Raw genomic sequence first — 19105 nt, forward strand, 5'->3', positions numbered from 1 at the left:
TACTTCCGGGTTTTAGGACACGTCACTGTGGTTCTCTCTATCAAACTTTAGATCCTACACATCCACTGGACGTGGATTATAAAAGTACAATAGAGAGGCGAAGTCCCGCCCTTCTACTTCCGCCCCATGGGACCTTATTTCGGAAAAATGATGTATTGAGGTCAATGGGGAGAGAAAGATTATCTTTCGATCCCGTTTGAATTGTGCCACGAATTACACATATGATGTTTGTCAATCTTAAAAAATAATTTCCATGTAAAAAAAGTCACAGTTTGTCGTAAAACTGTTGAAATATAAGACTATGAAAAATACGCAACTAGAAAGACTACAAATCCCAGAGTCGCGTAAGTGATGTCATTTATGTTACACATTACACTCCCCTTTTTCGTACTGTATGTACAGCTCTCAACATGCCCAGACTTGTAGTGATTTTCACCTCTTTTAATACTTTTCGCCTCATTCTGAAAGAAAGAGGTGAAATGTGCTAACGTGACGGCCATCTTGGTGTTGGTGATGTGTGCGAGACCAGAGATGTAGTTCATTGAGCGTTTCACACAAAAAAATGTGTTACTTCACAGTTTTACGACACATTTTTATTTATTTTACTTGCAAAATTATCTTTTAAATTGACAAACATCATATGTGTAATTCGTGGCACAATTCAAACGGGATCGAAAGATAATCTTTCTCTCGCCATTGACTTCAATACATAATTTTTCCGAAATAAGGTCCCATGGAGGTCCACCGGAAGGGGAGGGACTTCGCCTCTCTATATACACTTCTCGCTAGAAATCTAATCAAAATGCATTTTAATGGCCAAACTATCCTACAATTTAGGATTTTCCAGAGAGGGTTATTTGTGAATATACGACCCACCGGAGCGTTTGCGGTCAACGGGAGCACTAGAGGTCGAAAACTTTCCAACGTGATTATAGGTCGTAATAAGCGCTTGAACAATCAACCTATTTGGTCGTATGAGTTAGAGGACTTGTTGTTCTATTTCCCTGGGCCAGAGGGGTGTTTTGCAGCAGTGGATGGACTGAAGGTCTGAAGTCATTTCTGTCTTTTTTGCAGCATTTTAAGCAAAAACAAAGGGAAAAAAAATAGTATTTCTTGTTTTAAAGGTCCCCTATTATACTGTTTTTCATCAATATATTATAGGTTTCAGATATATACAAACATGTCTCTGAAGTGTTTGCCTTGAATACCAAACAGATCATGCATTGCAGCATCCCATAATCCCCTCTGTTTCAGTCCTGTTTCAAAAGTGCTGATTCTCTGTCTGTTACTTTAGATGATAATAAGGAGCCACTCCCCACGCCCCTCTGCGAGATATTTGGTTAAAAAGAACACAATGGTGCTCTAGGAGGAGATTCAGGTGATAAGGTGGGGGGGGGGGTTACATTGGTTGGTTATTGGCTAATGGTTACACAAGCCAAAATAACATTATGACATCATAAAGTGGCCAAAGAAATCTGATCAGCTCATTTTCAGACAGGTTTTTATATAAATGGATCAGGACAAAAAGAGAGCACATCTTTTTTCCTGAAACTTTAAGAATCTCTTTACACAGAGGGGACACATGTTTATGTATAAAAGACATGAACAAGTGGATTTTGCATAATAGGTGACCTTTAATCCATGAAATTATACCAAGTAGATCGGCTTTTTGGAATTTTATAAAACGTTTGGATATTTCTTTCTATGAGACTTTTATCAGTCCTTCTTAGTTTAATTTTTAATTGCTTACAGCAGCAACCTAAGCATTAACAGCCACAACATAATCTTGTCCTTAAGCTCAGCTTGTTCAGCAGAAGTTGCCTTATTACCCAATGCAGATTCCCTGAAAGCTAAACTTCCCTTGTTGGCCCCTAATAATACTCTTTTAACTAGATTTCCCTGAAAGCAGGCAATTTATTATGCTCCTTGTTGTGATTTAGGAGTTGCTAGACAATCATGCCGTCTCTTACAGTATGTAGCTGCAAACAGTAACACAATTAAGTGACTTGTGTGCGTTGCTGTGAAAGGTCAGGGTTTTCAGAAATCATACTACAGCATAATGGGCTACTCCCTTAGCTGTTCATAAAATAGATTATTGTCTTTTCAAGTCCAATTTGGACACTTGTTACTGCTGTTTAAGGAGATGTATTGTTTTGTAGTTGTAGGGCAACTGTGTAAATAACAAGACTGTTACTATTTCTGTTGATTTAATACCTTTTTGACATTTTACGAATCTGCCTTTTGACATTGTTGCATTACAAAAGAGGATATTTTCTATTTATCACTAAGACATTTTGAAATGTCGTTTCCGTCTGATATTCAGGATAAAAAAGGAGTACATTGTGTACAGTATATTTATAATGTATGTTGCTGAATCATTCTTCTGAAAGCCAATCTTTAACTACTGAAACTTCTTTAAGAGCTCAAAGTGATGCATTAGAAGTTTAAGGGAGAGTTCTTGCTTCCCCTGTTGCATTATGCAAAGGTCAGGGACATCTCTGGATTTCTAGAGATGATCAGATGCATGATTTTATTTTTTATTTTCAAGCTACACAGAGTAGGAAAGGACAACCTTGTCATTGGAAAAGATATACAAGAATTAACCTTTTGCAGGTGAGGCTAAATAAAGATCTGGATATAGGGCAAGGACTTGATCCAACTTGTCAGAAATGTCAGCTTAGTCAGTGGCCCTATAGCTCTAGTCAGTCTCTGCTTGTAACATGCGTAGAATCATTTCAAAATACACTTCCATCTTCACAGTAACTTAAGGTTTGGACCAAAAAACTTGGGAAATAATTCCAACTACTGTAACTTAATAGAAATGGGAAAATAAAAACATCGACTTTTAGTTTCACACCACACACAGAGACGGGTTTCATGGGGGAGAGTCCTGCGTTTGATCTTGGCAACTTCCTCAAATTTGGAACAGTACTAACAAAATACGGGACTATAGCAGAATGAGAACAACAACGTTTAACAGACAAGTCTTCGTCATTCTTTCTATCTATTTTTTTTTCAAGGTGGCCTGATTTCATTTCTCAGCCACTGTCTTCAAACTGTGGGGCTCCAACCATGGCATTTTGTAACCGCTTGTTTACAGATCTGCAGGAGCCTGTTGAACACACTGAAGGACCGTCTGCTCCATCCTTTCTGAAGAGGGCTTCAGTCCTTCAAAGACTTAAAGGTCTCCTATTATGCTATTTTTAGGCATATATTATGGGTCTCAGAAAAAGAAGGGTCGATGTGTGGATAAACCAAAAGAAGGAACATTCGTATAAGTATTTTTCACTTTATTCTGACATTTTATAGAACAAAGATTGACCAATCATACAAGACAAAAAATCAAGAGATTAATCGGAAATTACGAAGTCAGGCAGTAACTGCCTTTTGTTTTCCTGATTAGCGACCTCTTGTGGGCATAATGTAAAAAGGATAGCTGTTTCAGTGAGATGACAGTCAAAAACACTTTAGGAAAACCAAATATGGGCCAGTTTCAAACATATGATTATAAATATAAAAGAGAATAATTATGAGGTATATGCTCAGCAATAAGTCTGCATTGTTTTACAAATGTATTGTATCTGTGCAAGCGCCAAGACAAAGCTTAAAGGAAGGAAGTTATTTATTTCATGGAATAGTGAGCCTGACAGACAGCTGAGTCTTAAAGGAGAGGGAGAAAGAACTGACAGGAAGACGCTACCAAGGACTTTTCCTGATAATGGCAATGGACTGACGGAGCCTTAAAAACTAAAAGGGAATAAATGTGAAGCCTGACTGGAGGAATGAAAGATGAGCTGAAGTAAAAAAAGACCTACTTGTCATGATAATGACAGCTGTAACATTTAACCACAGCTGTCATCATCAGTATTTCACTTACCGTAGTGAAATGCTTTATTTAAAAAAAATAAGGAACTTTAGAAACAGATTAACGGTCTCTAGATATACAAGGCAAAAACGAAATGTATCTGTAGTGATGCATGTAAAATAAAAGCCTCCAGTACAGTGGCAATAACCCTAAAGGATATGCGTTTAACTTTCTTCTGAATAAAATCCACACTGATGCGGTTAGAAGTGCCAGCTAAGACACAACATTTTGAAAGTATATATATGTTCTTACAATAAAATAATATCAAAGCAATTTGAAACCTTGGCAAATGAAGAAAGAGGATCTGAAGCCAAGGCCTCAGAAGGATTGAAGGAGCAACACAGCATCACATTTATTCAAACTGTTTAATTCTTACCAATTTAAGGCTTGTTTCAACCTTGATGTCTGGACTTCTTACTAATGGATAATAAATGAATCACCTGCTTGGGGGAGAAATATAGTGAAACAAATGTTGGATGGGATGCTCAGTCCTACAGTATTATCAGAGCTCTGACACAAACATATATTTTCTTCTCAAACATTATTTTAAACATTACAGTACTGTGGTGCTTTGAGGTAATTGCTAACTTACAATGATGCTAATTTCCAGGTATATGGCAAATATAATGTTTACTATGTTCATGATCTTAGTTTCACTTGTTAGCATGCTAACATTTGCCAAAAAGCACTTAACAAAAATCTGAGGATGATGGGAATGTAATTAGTTTTGCAGAAACTTGGTTGTAAAACAAAGTACTGGAAACATAAACATTGGTGGAGATACATGGATGGGAATAGATCATCACATTTCTGACACTATATCCGTGGGTTTGCAGTAAATTCTGTACCACATCTTATTGCAATCCAACCAAAACAAGAATGTCAATCTGCTGGTGACCCAAGTGGATTAATACCATTACTAATTGAGTGGTTTAAAGGTCAAAGATGGGTTCGGGTAACAGTAAAACAGGAGGAAATGTGTTGTCTGGGGATGCAAAATGGATGAAAGAGAAGGATGAAAGGAATACAAAAAGGTTAGAAAAGTGTCAAAAGGAACTATCATTTCACGGCAAGACTAGGGGTGGAGGAATATGGTCAGGGATATTGCCAAATATCTGGAACAAACTCCCAGAAACCTGCAGGTCCGCTGCAACTCTTACTACTTTTAAATCCAGGCTGAAGACTTTTCTTTTTGCCGCTGCTTTTAATTGAGCTATTACATTACATTACATTTAGCTGACGCTTTTATCCAAAGCGACTTACAATAGTGCATTTGACCAAGAAGATACAAACTTGAAGAAAACAGAATCATATTAGTACATCAGGTTTCATAGAGCCAAAACATTTCAAGTGCTACTCAACTGGCTTTAGATAAGCCAGTCCTTTATTAGAATATAAGTGCTTTGTTAGTAATTCTATCGCTCGAAGTGGAGTCGAAAGCGATGAGTTTTCAGTCTGCGCCGGAAGATGTGTAGGCTTTCTGCTGTCCTGATGTCTATTCACATCTAACACTCCACTGTTACTTTTATTCATATACCTGTGTTATTCATGTTTTATTATCTTTGCTTTTTAATGTTTCTAATGTGTTTTATGCTCTTAATGTCTTTCATTTTTGTAAAGCACTTTGAATTGCCTGTTGAAAAGTGCTATATAAATAAACTTGCCTTGCCTTTCATTGCCTTGCCTTGCCTTACTGAAGTCCCAGCCATGTTGGATGACAATCGATCCAATATTTGTTGAGACATTTTCATTAAAAATAAAGTATAAACATGCTAGAGAAAATTCAAGATATCACCAAAGTCATCTTATTTTTGCTATATTTGTATTTAGTCATCAAACATTTTAGATCAGGCAGTGTTTAGCAGCGTTGGTAAATATTTGTGTTTCTCATGATGACAACCTCACATCTTCTGTATTTTGATATCCGAGCAAACTGCACCTTTGAAAGTGCGGCTTGACTTGTAACATACAGCTATTAGGAAGTCCAATAATAAATCAGATGTTCATTTCACAGATACAATCACACATTACATAAGAGCAGCACCACCAATGTGTCATTTGATTTTCATAAATCTGGCCAGTAAGCCCACTTGAGATGATAGTATTTTTAAAGATATCTATTGCACCATGTTAAATTGTGTGCCACCCAGAAAAAAAGAATTGAGAAAACAGGTAAAACACTGACATTTGTCACCGGGAACCCGGTGTAGTGAGTTTGAAAGGTGTGCAATATAAAGGTCTGGATTTGATTCAGTCTAAAATCCCCATGAAATGTGACCAGGGTGGAGTGGGGGGACGAATCAAAGCTCCAAAGGTGCACACAGTGTTCCCATCTTACAAGGAAGCCCACACAGACCAACTGCATTAATGTTGTGACTTGTATTATAAGGAGATGGTTCCCTAAGAAATATATTACGAGATGTTGCCTCACACCTTTTCAATCTGAATCCTCACACTATTAGATGTCTTTTACCCACCTTGTTGCTTTCTCCCCAAGAGAAGTCTCACAACCCTCAAGCGTCTGCAAACCTGGTTATGCGTGTCCCAAAACACAATTCAACACCAGTCATTTATGTACATGGAGAAATGGTTTACCATGTTATCTCTTCATTCTGGGATTGTAACTTTGATCAGTGTCACCCTCAAGCGTGCCATTAGTGAGCAGAGTCGTGTGGACGTAAATCAGAGACATCACATTCATCACCTCAAGTGTTGAAGTGATGAATATGAATTACATCTTGCATGAGGCTGTGCATCTTTTCCTAAGAGGGGGTTGGGTACACATGTAGCTTTGGTCTTTTTTTCATGACTGAACTTATGGTCTCAATAAAGCCCAAAGTGTATAAAACTGCAACTTAAAGATTTGGGACCTAGGACCATATCTCAACCTGACACATTTCCCTTTATTCATTATTAAAACACATAAATAATTGTACAGACAGAAAATCATTTCATGATGAATCACTGCAGTCGTGTCAGCTGTGTCGCAGTTATGTTCATAAACACTGCATGAGAATACAACCCTACTGATTCCATATATGAATGGATTCATATGAGTGGGTTCATTTATTTCTGTGGCATGTTTGCTTTATTAATGTCCACATGTTGTTGGAAAACATACTGCTTATACAATGGCAATACCACACACACTGCAGCAACTGAACTCCCTATTATTTAAATGATAACAGAAAACAAGTACATTTACTACTAATACAGGTCAAACAAGCATTTTCATGAAACAGAATTGTATTGATATTCAATTATGTATAGGGCAAAGTAAATAAATATAAATGTTATTACATTTTAATCAAACAAGCATCAAGTAACATGTTTTTGGCCGCTTGGAGTCAGCTGAACATAATACTGACACATTATCACCTTTATGATATGACACCCTCCCTATCCACCATTTTCATATTGCAAAGACTCATCGCTTCCTGTTTTCCCTAGAGCTTCCAAAATGAATCTTTAAAAAAAAAATAGTGCATCACCAGTAATATATATTTAATTTGTCTTGATAACAAATAACAATACACAGGTCAATCTACCTGTTCATATGTCATTGGCAACATAATGACTGCTAGTGATCTGGCTCCACAAGCAAAAACAACCACCGTTAGAATAACAATTTGAACTACAGTACAAACCGTGATCTCAGTGCTATCAGAAAGGCAGAGTAAAACAGCTAATATTAAGTTATTGTTGTTCCTACTGTACCTAGGTTAAGCTACTGTGAAAAAATATCAGAACACCCTGCTCTTAAAAACTATATATTACCACATTTTTATATATAACATTTTTATATATAACTATAGTTTATGTTAGAGAGAATTGTGTGTGCTGCTTTGGCTCGCTGAAAGGGTATGCGGGCATTTTTTCTCTGATATGAACGCAGCTCTTATTCTTACAGATCATAGTTCATTATGTGTGGTTCAGAAAGCCAACTCACGAAGCGAAATATGGCACTACATTTTTAAATCTGAGAATAGAGACCACATTGTTACCTCTTACAATAAAAGACCTAAACACATTCAATGCTTATGAGAGGGAGCTTAAATTCCCTAAGAACATTTAGTTGGGAGGCAACAGAATGGCTTACAGGTCTGCTCTGCAAGGATCCATCTTTAAAAAGCTACAGTGCAACATGTAAACATGGAGACATGTAAATAAAGGCTGATCTGAAAATAGAGTTTCTCCAGTCTTATTGAATACTAAAATGTATAAAAATACTTCGGTACAATAAATTACTCCTGTTGTTTTTTGCCGCTTTTACACATCCTTCACTAACTTGCATTGACATTGTCAAACCTTTTTCTTGGCTTTCACATTTTTTTATTATTTAAGAGGATAAACAAGTATTTTTTGGTAATGTGTTCCAGGACCTTTTTTTAATGCTGTACTTTACAGGTAAAGGTCACACACCTATGTAGGGATTATGTTCGAAATGAGAACTCTTGTTTATTAATGATAACATTTCTTCTGATTTACAACTAAATTCAACTTGAATACCCTAAGGCAGGAAGTGTAATGTTTGTCCTGCTCCCCTCCACCGCAGTTGGTCATTTCCTACCGTAACACTTGTCACTCATGTTGATGAGCTGTCATCTTTGAAACAGCATCCATCCTGAGGTGGCTGCCATCCATAAAGCTCACATCAGGCGTTGGAGAAGCGAGTAAATTGTCTGTGCTTCACCTCCTCACAGGCAATCTGCAGTAAAACGGCAATGCTAGAACTCACCTTTGCTTTGGCACATATTCTCTGCCGCGCGTTTAGCATGTAGTTGGCTTTTTATTACTGCTGTTATTACTTTGACTTTAATGCATTCAACTGCACTGAAAGCCAGCATTGTATCCACAGCACTAGATGTGTGCTGAAAGAACAACAGGGTTTTATTTCTGTAAAGAAAAAGCTTCCACCATTTGCCAACCCTACTCTAACCATACCGGAATTAAGGGTTTGACACAAAAAGGATACACAATATAATACAATATAAATTATAATATTTGAAATATAGATATAGATTATTCCAAGACTTTAGCCTCCTATAAGCTAAGGTTAAACCTTTGAATGTATTTTGCTTTGCAATGATCCTGGATTTGACCGCCCACTTTTTCCATCTCTATAAAGGTAATGCTTCACAGATTGACAGATGCAACTCTTTTATCCTGCAAAAAGCAAGGAATAACTCAATAAAGTAGACTTTTCTACAGTAAGAAAAAAATGAAATCTATCCTTTAAGACCAAAATTATTAAGAGCACTACCACAACCCACAGAGAGACTCTGTATCCATGAATACACCCTTTACACTTTTACAATTTTTTCTACTTTAAACCTTTACCAGTTAGACCCGCAGCTCTGCACCTGTTATTCAGATAATTGACTCCAGGCTCATGGCCGTATTGTATTCTCAGTAGTAACCGTGCTTATTGTTTTACTGCATTAGTTTTGCACTGAAGAAGAAGAAGGGCTAAACAGGTTTTGTATTAATAAAAAATTGTAAGAGCAACTATATAATGTTTTCTAAATGTTTGACTGCGTATGATATTTACGTGTATAAAATGCCGTGAACACAGTTTGCAAATAAGAAACAGTTTTAGAGTGCAAAGTAATATATTATGTTAATAAAAGGGTTTTGGTAATATTATTACATTAACTATGTCAAGGAACGCGTTGCTATCTGAAATGAAGTGAATAACATTTTTCATTTTCTCCTCCTACATCGCCACCAGAAAAAAAAACACTGGCCGCTTGAATTGTTGATTTAAGCGCCCATTTTTAATACAAAGTGTTAACCACTTCATGTAAATGCATAAATGAGCCCATGGTTCCAGACCCCATCTATCATTAGCTCTTGAATGAGGAGGTGATATTATCTGTATTGTTGTCTCCATCTCTAATTGATCGTGTCTCGCACTACGCTCTGCGGCTGTCAGATTGAGCGGTTGAGCTCCTCCACGTCCCGTATGAGGGCAAGCATCCTTCCTTCAGTCCTCATGGTGAAAACAATGTCAAACAAATAGATAGTAGCCAAAATAGATAAATGGGTGATGCTAGTCTTTTATAACGACTATATGTGAGTGATGATATGTTGTCAAGATCTGGAAAAAAAAGCTCTGTGCATCATTGAAAAAATATATTTTACCAAATGTATAGAAACACATCTTAAGGCTGTACATTATTACACATCACTCAAGAAGATATATTGTAAAGGGAAGTATTACTTTGAAATAAGACTAATATGTATTATTTAATACATAACATTTGAGCTGTGGTATGATCACCTTTGTCTAACTTGAAGCCCCTCAAATTTGTTCATATTCAAACTTTTAGTCTTCAGACTATTGATATTATGAAAGGCAGATGGGACAAAAAGGTAAAAACCATGTAGCAGAGGCCAATATATTCCAAGTTAGGCCACTAATATTGGTCATGCCCCCAAAAACACTGGATCTTAGTTGTCCTATAGTGAAATTGGATCTAGTGTCCAAAATGTGATAACTGAAATCTGTAATATCTAACATTTTGGACAACAGAACAGCAGCTCATCTTTTAGGTAGCCAATTTTGATGTGGTGATGATTCATTTTTGTCCTCATTTACACTTCTTGTAAGTCATCAGAACTTAGTTGCAATAAGATGCAGATCCCTAATTACTGAGCCATAGGACATCATTAATTAGCTCAAAACAAATTTCCTTCCAGGAAAAGAACCACCTGAAACTATTTTGAATTATGTATGATATATAAAATGGCTCACAATGAATACAAAAATTACCTCGGCTTAAATGGATATCATAGAAAATGAAGTGTTAAGTATCAGAGGAAACAAACTTGCACTGACAGGGCAGCATTTGAACCTCACACACCAGATATAACATTTATATGAGATGCAACCTACATCATCCTTCCTTACTAGAGTCCGTATGTCTTGTAATTTCAACCAAAGTGTAACCCAAAACTGAAAGACATGTTGAAATAACGGTGATCCTGGTCTGCGTGTTTATTCTACATAATGCCTGTCAACAATGGATTGATGCTCTCTGACATGACCTTTTCCATGTTGTGTGAAACTGATTAAGGGCATACTGTGATTTAACATTTGAGCCAGCATGCAGTTTATTGATCGTGTCTTCCCATCTGAAATCATTAGCCAGTGCAGACATCTTGAAATATATTCAATTCTCTTTGGATCACTTTTCATTCATCAGTGTACCGATTGCTTACATGGATACGGCCATATACAAAAGTAATACTCATTATTTATATATGTTTACAGGTGTAAAATATATATTCGTTTTACACTGCTGCATGGAATTAATTCTGCAACGCTTTAGAGCTTTTGTGACATTAAATAAAAATAAAGGACCACATTCTCATAATCCCTGATAAATCATACTATAAGAAATCATGAACTATTGAAAGTTGTATTAAGGTAAACAAATGGAAAAATAATCTATGTTCTTTTGTCTCAATGTGGCTTTTCGCTTTGGCTTGCATCAAAAATCAAATTCTCCTGGCAGGGTGTCTTGGTTCGACTGTAGAGGTGGGATGAGGAGCCTAAAATGCTGCTTTTTCAGTTTTAAAGAGATTTTAAAGATGATTTGGGCAATAGGATAATATTATCTCAATGACTCCTCCATGTGGAGATATTCCAGGCGTATTGAAGTGGAAGGAGGCCCTGCCAGTTTATTAAATCCGGGATTACAGGATCTGGGAAATGCAGATAGACGATCTCTACTGCCTTAACACACCGCGTTTTTTCATGGTTTTAACACTCTACTCATAAACATACATACATCCAACCCCAGCTATGTTTAAATGTGTTTTACGTTAAAAGTTTTGTGTACAAAAAAACATATTGTGTGCATGTCAAAACTCCCCCGTTTTGTTTGTTTGGATATATTTTTTGTTTTTAGTATACAGGCATCAAAAAGCCAAGGTGTTCTGTCTGAATAAGCAGTTGCACATATTTGTCTTAAACATCCATGAATTATAAGCACATGATTAATTATTCATATCCTTTCTTGCTGTGCTAATGTGAACAAAGTGACCTTATTCGTCTTCTGCTTACAGTGTTACTTACATAAAAGCTTTGACATTGCCACGGTGCACCATGCAGTGATTTAAAAATGTAAAACTCAATATTACAGCAAACACTGGTATACAAATGTTTTTTTTGTTTCCTTTGATACAATGTTCTTTCTAGTCTAATCAATCCTGTCTTTTGTTTTGTTGTACAACAACAAAAACAGGATCCATTCTGCTCTTTACTTATGTATAAGTAAGCTAAGTAGGAATTGGCAATGAATGATCTTTGAAAAAAAGGGAAAAGACAGTTGTGGGTGTGTTTTAATCTCTGGCCAAGGTCATGATTACAATGCTTATTACCCTGTTAGAAGCATGTAGATCCATCAGTGACATGTCTGTATCCATCCATTCATTCACCCATCTATCCATCCACAGTTGAAAATAATGGCGTCAGTCAGCTGTGTGTCCTCTCGCCGTAGATCCTCTATCTATTGATTTTGATTGATTAGTTGCCCTATCTTTAGTTCTATGTCTTATATCTTTATGTCTTTATTAGGATCCCCATTAGCACTAGCATGAGCATTGGCTATTCTCCCTGGGGTCCTCACACACACAAAACATACATAAACATACATACAACAAAATGTAATTAAAACAAAACAAAACAGCTCATAATTTCATGCAATTTACAGTGCTGTATGAATTGAAAAATAAAATGGTCATCCAATTTATCGCCATCCTAAGGCCAAACAAAAGTAAATACAAATAAGTGTACATAATAATATATGCATACATAGCCATAGGCACAGTTCAAATGTACTTTATAATACTTAAATAATTGTTTAGCAACCTTTTGAAATGTACTTGAGAATGTTCCTGAATGATATGGACGGGTAAAGAGTTCCAGCTGACCATGGCTCTGTACATGACTGTTTTCTGTCCCATATTTGATTTAGATTTGGGTAATATAAACCTTCCTTCTATTGTATGTCATGTTTGATTGTTATATTGAGCATACTGCGCTATAAACCTTTGTGATAATATATGTGGTGAGTGAGTCACTGTAATATTTCTGACAACATTTAACAAAATATAAGTTGACCTCTGTCTGACACTTAACCATTTCAGTGTCTCCAGCATTTCAGTTACTCTGGTTCTGAGCATTGCAGTGCACATCGTGCTGCCTTATTTTGTGCTACTTGTAGTTTGTTTAAATATTTTTCTGCAGCACTAGACCATATAACCAAACAATAATCAAGCTGCGACAGAACCAAAGCATCCAGAACTTGTCTACTGACATCCATTGGCAAATATTTTAAAATTATTTTTACAAGTGACACACCCCTTCCCATTTTACATACAACATTATCAATTTGTTTAGACCAAGATCATTTATGATCCAGGGTTATACCTAGCAATTTTGTCTCCTTGACCTGTTCAATTTGAATATGGTTTAATTGCATTTTTGGTTCACCTTTTTAACTGATGATTTTATCCTATTAATAAAGATTTTGTTTTTCCAGCATTAAGTACCAACTTATTATTTTTGACCCACTCTGATATCAGTTGTAGATCTTTATTCATAACATTTGTCAACTCTCCTATAGTCGATGCTGCATAATATATTGTTGAGTCATCTGCATACATTACAATTTTGGCTTTTTCTAAAACTAATGGTAGGTCATTTGTAAAAATAGAAAATAAAAGTGGTCCCAAACAACTACCCTGAGGTACTCCACACGTTACTGTCTTCATCTTTGACAGACTTCCATTAAAAAAAATAGTTTGACTTCGATTTGTCAGGTAACTTTCTAACCACCTCAGCGTATCAAAATTAAAACCATATTGTTCCAGCTTGTGTAAAAACAAAGAATGGTCAATGACATCAAAAGCAGAACTAAAATCAAGTAGTACTGCACCCACTAACTTCCTATTATCTAGTTCGCCCTTCCAGTCATCTGTCATTTGTGTTAAAGCGGTGCATGTCGAATGGCCAGGTCTGTAAGCATGTTGACAGTTCTATCTGTCTGACTTGCTATGGATTCAAAGTTAAAATAAAACTTTAGTGCATTAATATCCCATGAAAACGTGAAATCTAATTTCTGACAATTAGCAGTGTTTAGTGAAAGCAGCAGGCCTGCATAGTGAGAGCTCAGTTTTCCCTGTGGTGCACTGAGCATGAGTCATGATGAACCCCGTGCTGACTCCTCATGGTGAGCTATCGATCCACCACTGGGATCACCTTCTGGACATCATCTCTGGCTCATTAGCAAGGGCTTATTAGCTGAGTAGGGTTGTAACAGTGCTGTGCAGATGGAACCAATGGTGAAAAGGGAACAAAAAAAATATTTGATCTGATATGTTCATTGCACTGCATTCCTTAATAGAATACAATACATACTTCAACAGAGCCCAACAACACAGATAAGACACATTGGCTGCCATGGAAGATAATCAATTCGGGCTAATTTGGGCCGATGATCATTTAAACTCAAACATATAACAACAGGTCATTAACATTCATATAACAGTCATAGGCCTCTGACACACACCATTTATCTGTTTTTGTAGGAAGTTCAAAAGTGGTCAATGTGCACATTGAGGTAAAAGCTTATTTTTTCGGTTTTATGAGTCCATTTGGTTGTATTTTATTACATTTATTTAGACAATTTGTGTCACAATCATTGCAAACAAAGTTGAATAACAACGTTAAGCAATATAGAAAGTTACTTCCCACAATAGAGAAATGATATATAACAATTGTTTCAAAGGAGGAAATTCAGTTCCTGAGCCATCTCTCAATAAAATAGCCAAATCTTCATTTTCAGTCACTGTTGCGCTTCACAATTCTCTGTACAGAAAGACTGACATCTTTTTGTAATCTTATTAAACAAAAGATCGGTATGAAAGAAAAACAATGTGAGGTCAAATGTATTTAATTTTCATTACGTGTCTTCCACACAATTACCAGATCAGACACAGAAGAATAATATCCTGTCTCATTATTCTGGTTCTTGTTTTATATCTTGTATATGTTCACTATTTGAACAGAGGTACTTTTTCCATGTGATTTGACTTGAATTCACAAGAAAGTTGGTATTTTATTATGTTAAGTCATTTTATTTACATGATTCTATATATTCATAAATAAATTACAAAGAAATAAACAAACAACAAACTTTATCACTCACATTTTCAAGTATTTGATCAGCTAGCTAATCACATGCGTTTCCTGTTATGATGCAATCTCCTGGCGGACTCCTGCAGACTCAGATCTGATTCCACCATTGTACAACTCAGCCAATTTGCAAAGTTAGCCATTATTCTAGTAATGTGGCATCAAGTTACCATGTAAAATATCACACTACATTAATCAGGAATTCTTTTTTGGGACTGATTGCATGACGGTTTCATCAGACTGCAGAGTAATGCAACATACTGTGACTTTACACCAGTATAGTTACAATCTATGAAAGGTGGAAAGTGGAAGTTTTACACTGAAATATGTTAATGTTTGGAGATATTTGTGTGAATTATTTTTTATGAAATGTTCTATCAAGCAATTGATTCATGTTTAAGTACTGACTAAGAACAAAATACTAACTGTGTGGGTGAAGACACTCAAATAACTTGCATAACACACTTCCTCCTGACAATTCACAGGGTAAGTACCTGGAAATAACAAAAATGATTGATCAAACTGAAATAGTCTGTATAATGCCATATCATTTGATTATATCAGGCGTTTAGCAGCATGCTCACCATTGCATCATCTTCTGGGCACCTTTGTTTCACATCATGCCTGCTCTTTCACATGCTCTGTCTACTATATCAAATGTATCGAGAAAAAACTCTTTCCTTGGGGCAGTCCTGACATTCTATAGATCCTGAAGGACTTATCATTCACTTTGAATTTCTTTTTCTTAGCTTCTTAATTCATTCAATCGGGCTCAAATGTGAGTGTTCTAGCACCATTTCCCCTTTTTGTTTCACCACCCTGAACCATGCCTAATTGCACTTTGAGGCAATTTAAATGTTACTTTAACAAGCCTGCTGTTTCTTACAGCACAAAAACCCACAGTGGGGCTGTTTGTAGCACATATTATGAGATGCAGTCTACTTTTAAACTCAAGAGACCATCTCTCATTATAACATGATACTTTTCTTGTTAGATTTTCTTAACAAGACAAATTCTTCTTCTTCTCTCAAAGTTGTCTCTTTGTGAAAATAAACTTGTTTTAATCATGACACAGTTTGATGAGACACTTCTGTGCTGCCATAGTTAATGCATTATTTGTCGCTAATGATGCTAAATTAGGTACAATCTTCTTCATAAATGTAAGACCCAGAAACACCTCAATGGAATTGTTGTGTTATTTCTACAGAACAGGCTGTGTATGTTTAGGCAAAGGGAGGCTTTTAGGGTGAAGGGCATTTAACACAGCTCAAGTAAATACTTTTAGTATGACCCAAGACATATGAAATAACGTAAAACAATGTTTAACATTGGAAAATGTGCGCAAACGATAAATAGTGTGTGTGTGTGTGTGTGTGTGTGTGTGTGTGTGTGTGTGTGTGTGTGTGTGTGTGTGTGTGTGTGTGTGTGTGTGTGTGTGTGTGTGTGTGTGTGTGTGTGTGTGTGTGTGTGTGTGGATGTCTGTGTGTGTGTGAGTGACAATAAGCCTCTAATGTTCTAGGTATATTTGAAAGCGTTTATCGTATACTTCCATTGTTGTTAACCTTATTAAAAGACATGAAACAGTTGCAGGATCTGTAACTTTGCATAGTACAATAAAACACAATATTCTGGTGTATGTGTAGGTCTGCTCTGCCTACACCACCTCCAGGTCCCCGCGCCTCCTCCAACATGTGTCTACCCAGTGATGTGCTGTGTGCGCATTACTGTGGATGCATACATGCAGAGGACAGTGCGCGCCCTGGATGCGAGCAGCTGAAGTCGCAGCTTCTCCCCCCCCCATGTTCTGCCCTGCCCTGTGCCGTGCTGCGCGTCTCTCCGTTTCATTTCTCCTTCCTCACGCCGACACGAACACAGAGCTGCTGTGTGTGCGGGAGAAGTTGTTTGCACAGAGAGCACCTGGTAGAAACTGTTCCCTCCAAACGGATTGGTTCTAGCTGGGAGCAATCGGACTCACCGGGGTCTTTTTATTTTTTCCAGGGGAAGAACAGACGAAGCGTTTGCAATGTGGTGGACGTACCAGTATGTCAAGTGAGGAGTGATTTCTATTTTTTGTTTTTAATGAACATCTGACATCCTCCCCACCGGAGACATCTTTCAGTCAGACCTTTTCGGATTTCTTTTTTTTTTCTTTGTGACGGATATTTCCCTGTGAAACATTATCAAGGATTCCACTAATGTATGCGATGTGGAGGCTGCAAGTCGCCTTATGTACTCTGTCGGTGCTGTCCCTGTCATCTGCTGGAGAAAGCAAAGCGCGGAGCTGTAGCGAGGCACGGCAAGCTTATACCGCTAAAGGATTCAGCCTCGTCAATGTGCCTCATCAGGAAATATCAGGTAGGATACATGACATCGGTGCTTTTCTTCCCCCTCGTGTCTTGTTTACCCCCCGAAAATAAAAGCATTTGATCATGATGTCCACACAACCTGAACTAACTGATCTCCCGCAAGCATTTGAGGATTTAACTCACCCTGTAACCAACATCCTCTTTTATCAGAAGATCCAAAAAGAGTCTCAAGTGTGAGTCTGTTTTTGCAAAATGTACATTCAGTGGTTATGTTTTTGGACTTATTTCAAGTATATAAACAATCAAAGTCACTGCAATACAATACAACTCTATTTATTAGCTTTTTAAAGGTCAGTATGATCCACTCCAGGTCCACTACCTATGTAGAGTCACAGCAAGTTGCATTTTATAGCCACTAAGTAAGTAGACACCAAGCACTGGATTGAAAAATCAGTATAAAGCTCAAATGATTATCCTGTCATATTGCTTATTAGGTATCCATATATCCATTCTCATATGGTTAATATTTTTATTTAGGTGTTTTAACTTTAACACTTTAGAGGCCAAACTGAAAGGGCTAATAGCCTATAAACTTAATTTGCACTTTCACAGGTAAAACCCACATTACTTTTCACCTGTTTTGGCCTTGGGTCCATAACAAATTATTATTCCTTTCCTCAAATAAGTGGGTTTACCAACAGGTTATTCATTGATCAATAGTCCATTAAACATCAGGATTAACAGCCCAAGAGTAACATGTGGGATCTATGTAATTTACTTTCAACATCATAATGCTGCTTAAATAGAGACAGTGGAATATTTACTTAGTGACAATGCAACCTCAGTAGATATGTTTTGGAAGTAGCTTCATACCTGTTGCACGCATTCAACAGAAGATCATGGAGCTTGTTGTGTGGTGCTTGGCTAAAGAGTGAGTGCTGTTTACCAGTAGGGGGCTGTATGCACTCAGCACAAAATACTCCTTTTGCTGAGGGTTTCTTTTTCCTTATTCTTCTTCTTTTCGATATTCCTCAAGGCTAAAGCTTAGGTTTTAATTCATGTGCTTTGGTACAGCAGAGATATGGGGTTTTATTATCTCTTGTGTGGTGGTAATCACATTTATGGTCAAAGCAGGAAAGCAGATTAGTCAGTAAACATAGTCAGCTTCATGAGAGGGAAGAGGGAAAGCAGAGAGGCCTGAAGTTAATCCTTCTTTTGCCTCTTAGTCAAAATAGAGATACTGAATTGGTAATTGGCAGTGTCAGACAGTAATGATCATAGAGCTGCCTTATGTGCTTTAACAGGGTTTTGGCTTGATGGGAATCTGATCGTTTTGTTACTGATTGAGCATGTGTGTGTTCCTCGCATTGCGAATACATCACATACCAATTTCAAGTCCATGTAGCACATTTTCAATGTCGTGCCATATTGCTATAAATTGCTATAATGTAGACAAAAATAGGACGATTCTTAAGCTCAGAAAATTCAGACGAGAACAGGATCTTCATCAGAAACAATACAAACTTTTTACCATACTTGTTCTGCTCCGGCAGAACCGTACTGTATATTCAGCCTCACCTCAGAGGGAGACATTTCAGCCGTCTACTCAAATATAAACAAAGATAATGTTGTAAGAACTGAAATGTTCAGAGGCTTTCTAACCACTTACATGATGTGCTTTCAAACTAGTGCTCCTGCTCTGTTATTTTCACATCATTTGTTTCATGA

At 36.9% G+C, this 19105-nt stretch overlaps 1 protein-coding gene across 2 annotated transcripts in view; it reads left to right on the forward strand.

Moving 5' to 3' along the window:
* The first annotated feature begins 17266 nt into the window (after positions 1–17266).
* LOC117471715 (glypican-6-like) overlaps positions 17267–19105 on the forward strand; it is a 132137-nt gene continuing 130298 nt past the window's right edge. For both annotated transcript variants that reach the window (XM_034116909.1, XM_034116910.1), the window contains exon 1: positions 17267–17426. In XM_034116909.1, coding sequence (XP_033972800.1) covers positions 17267–17426 — 160 coding nt within the window. The remainder of the gene's footprint in view (positions 17427–19105) is intronic.

Source organism: Trematomus bernacchii, unplaced genomic scaffold (genome assembly GCF_902827165.1).
Source record: "Trematomus bernacchii unplaced genomic scaffold, fTreBer1.1, whole genome shotgun sequence".
NCBI classification, from domain to species: Eukaryota; Metazoa; Chordata; class Actinopteri; order Perciformes; family Nototheniidae; genus Trematomus; species Trematomus bernacchii.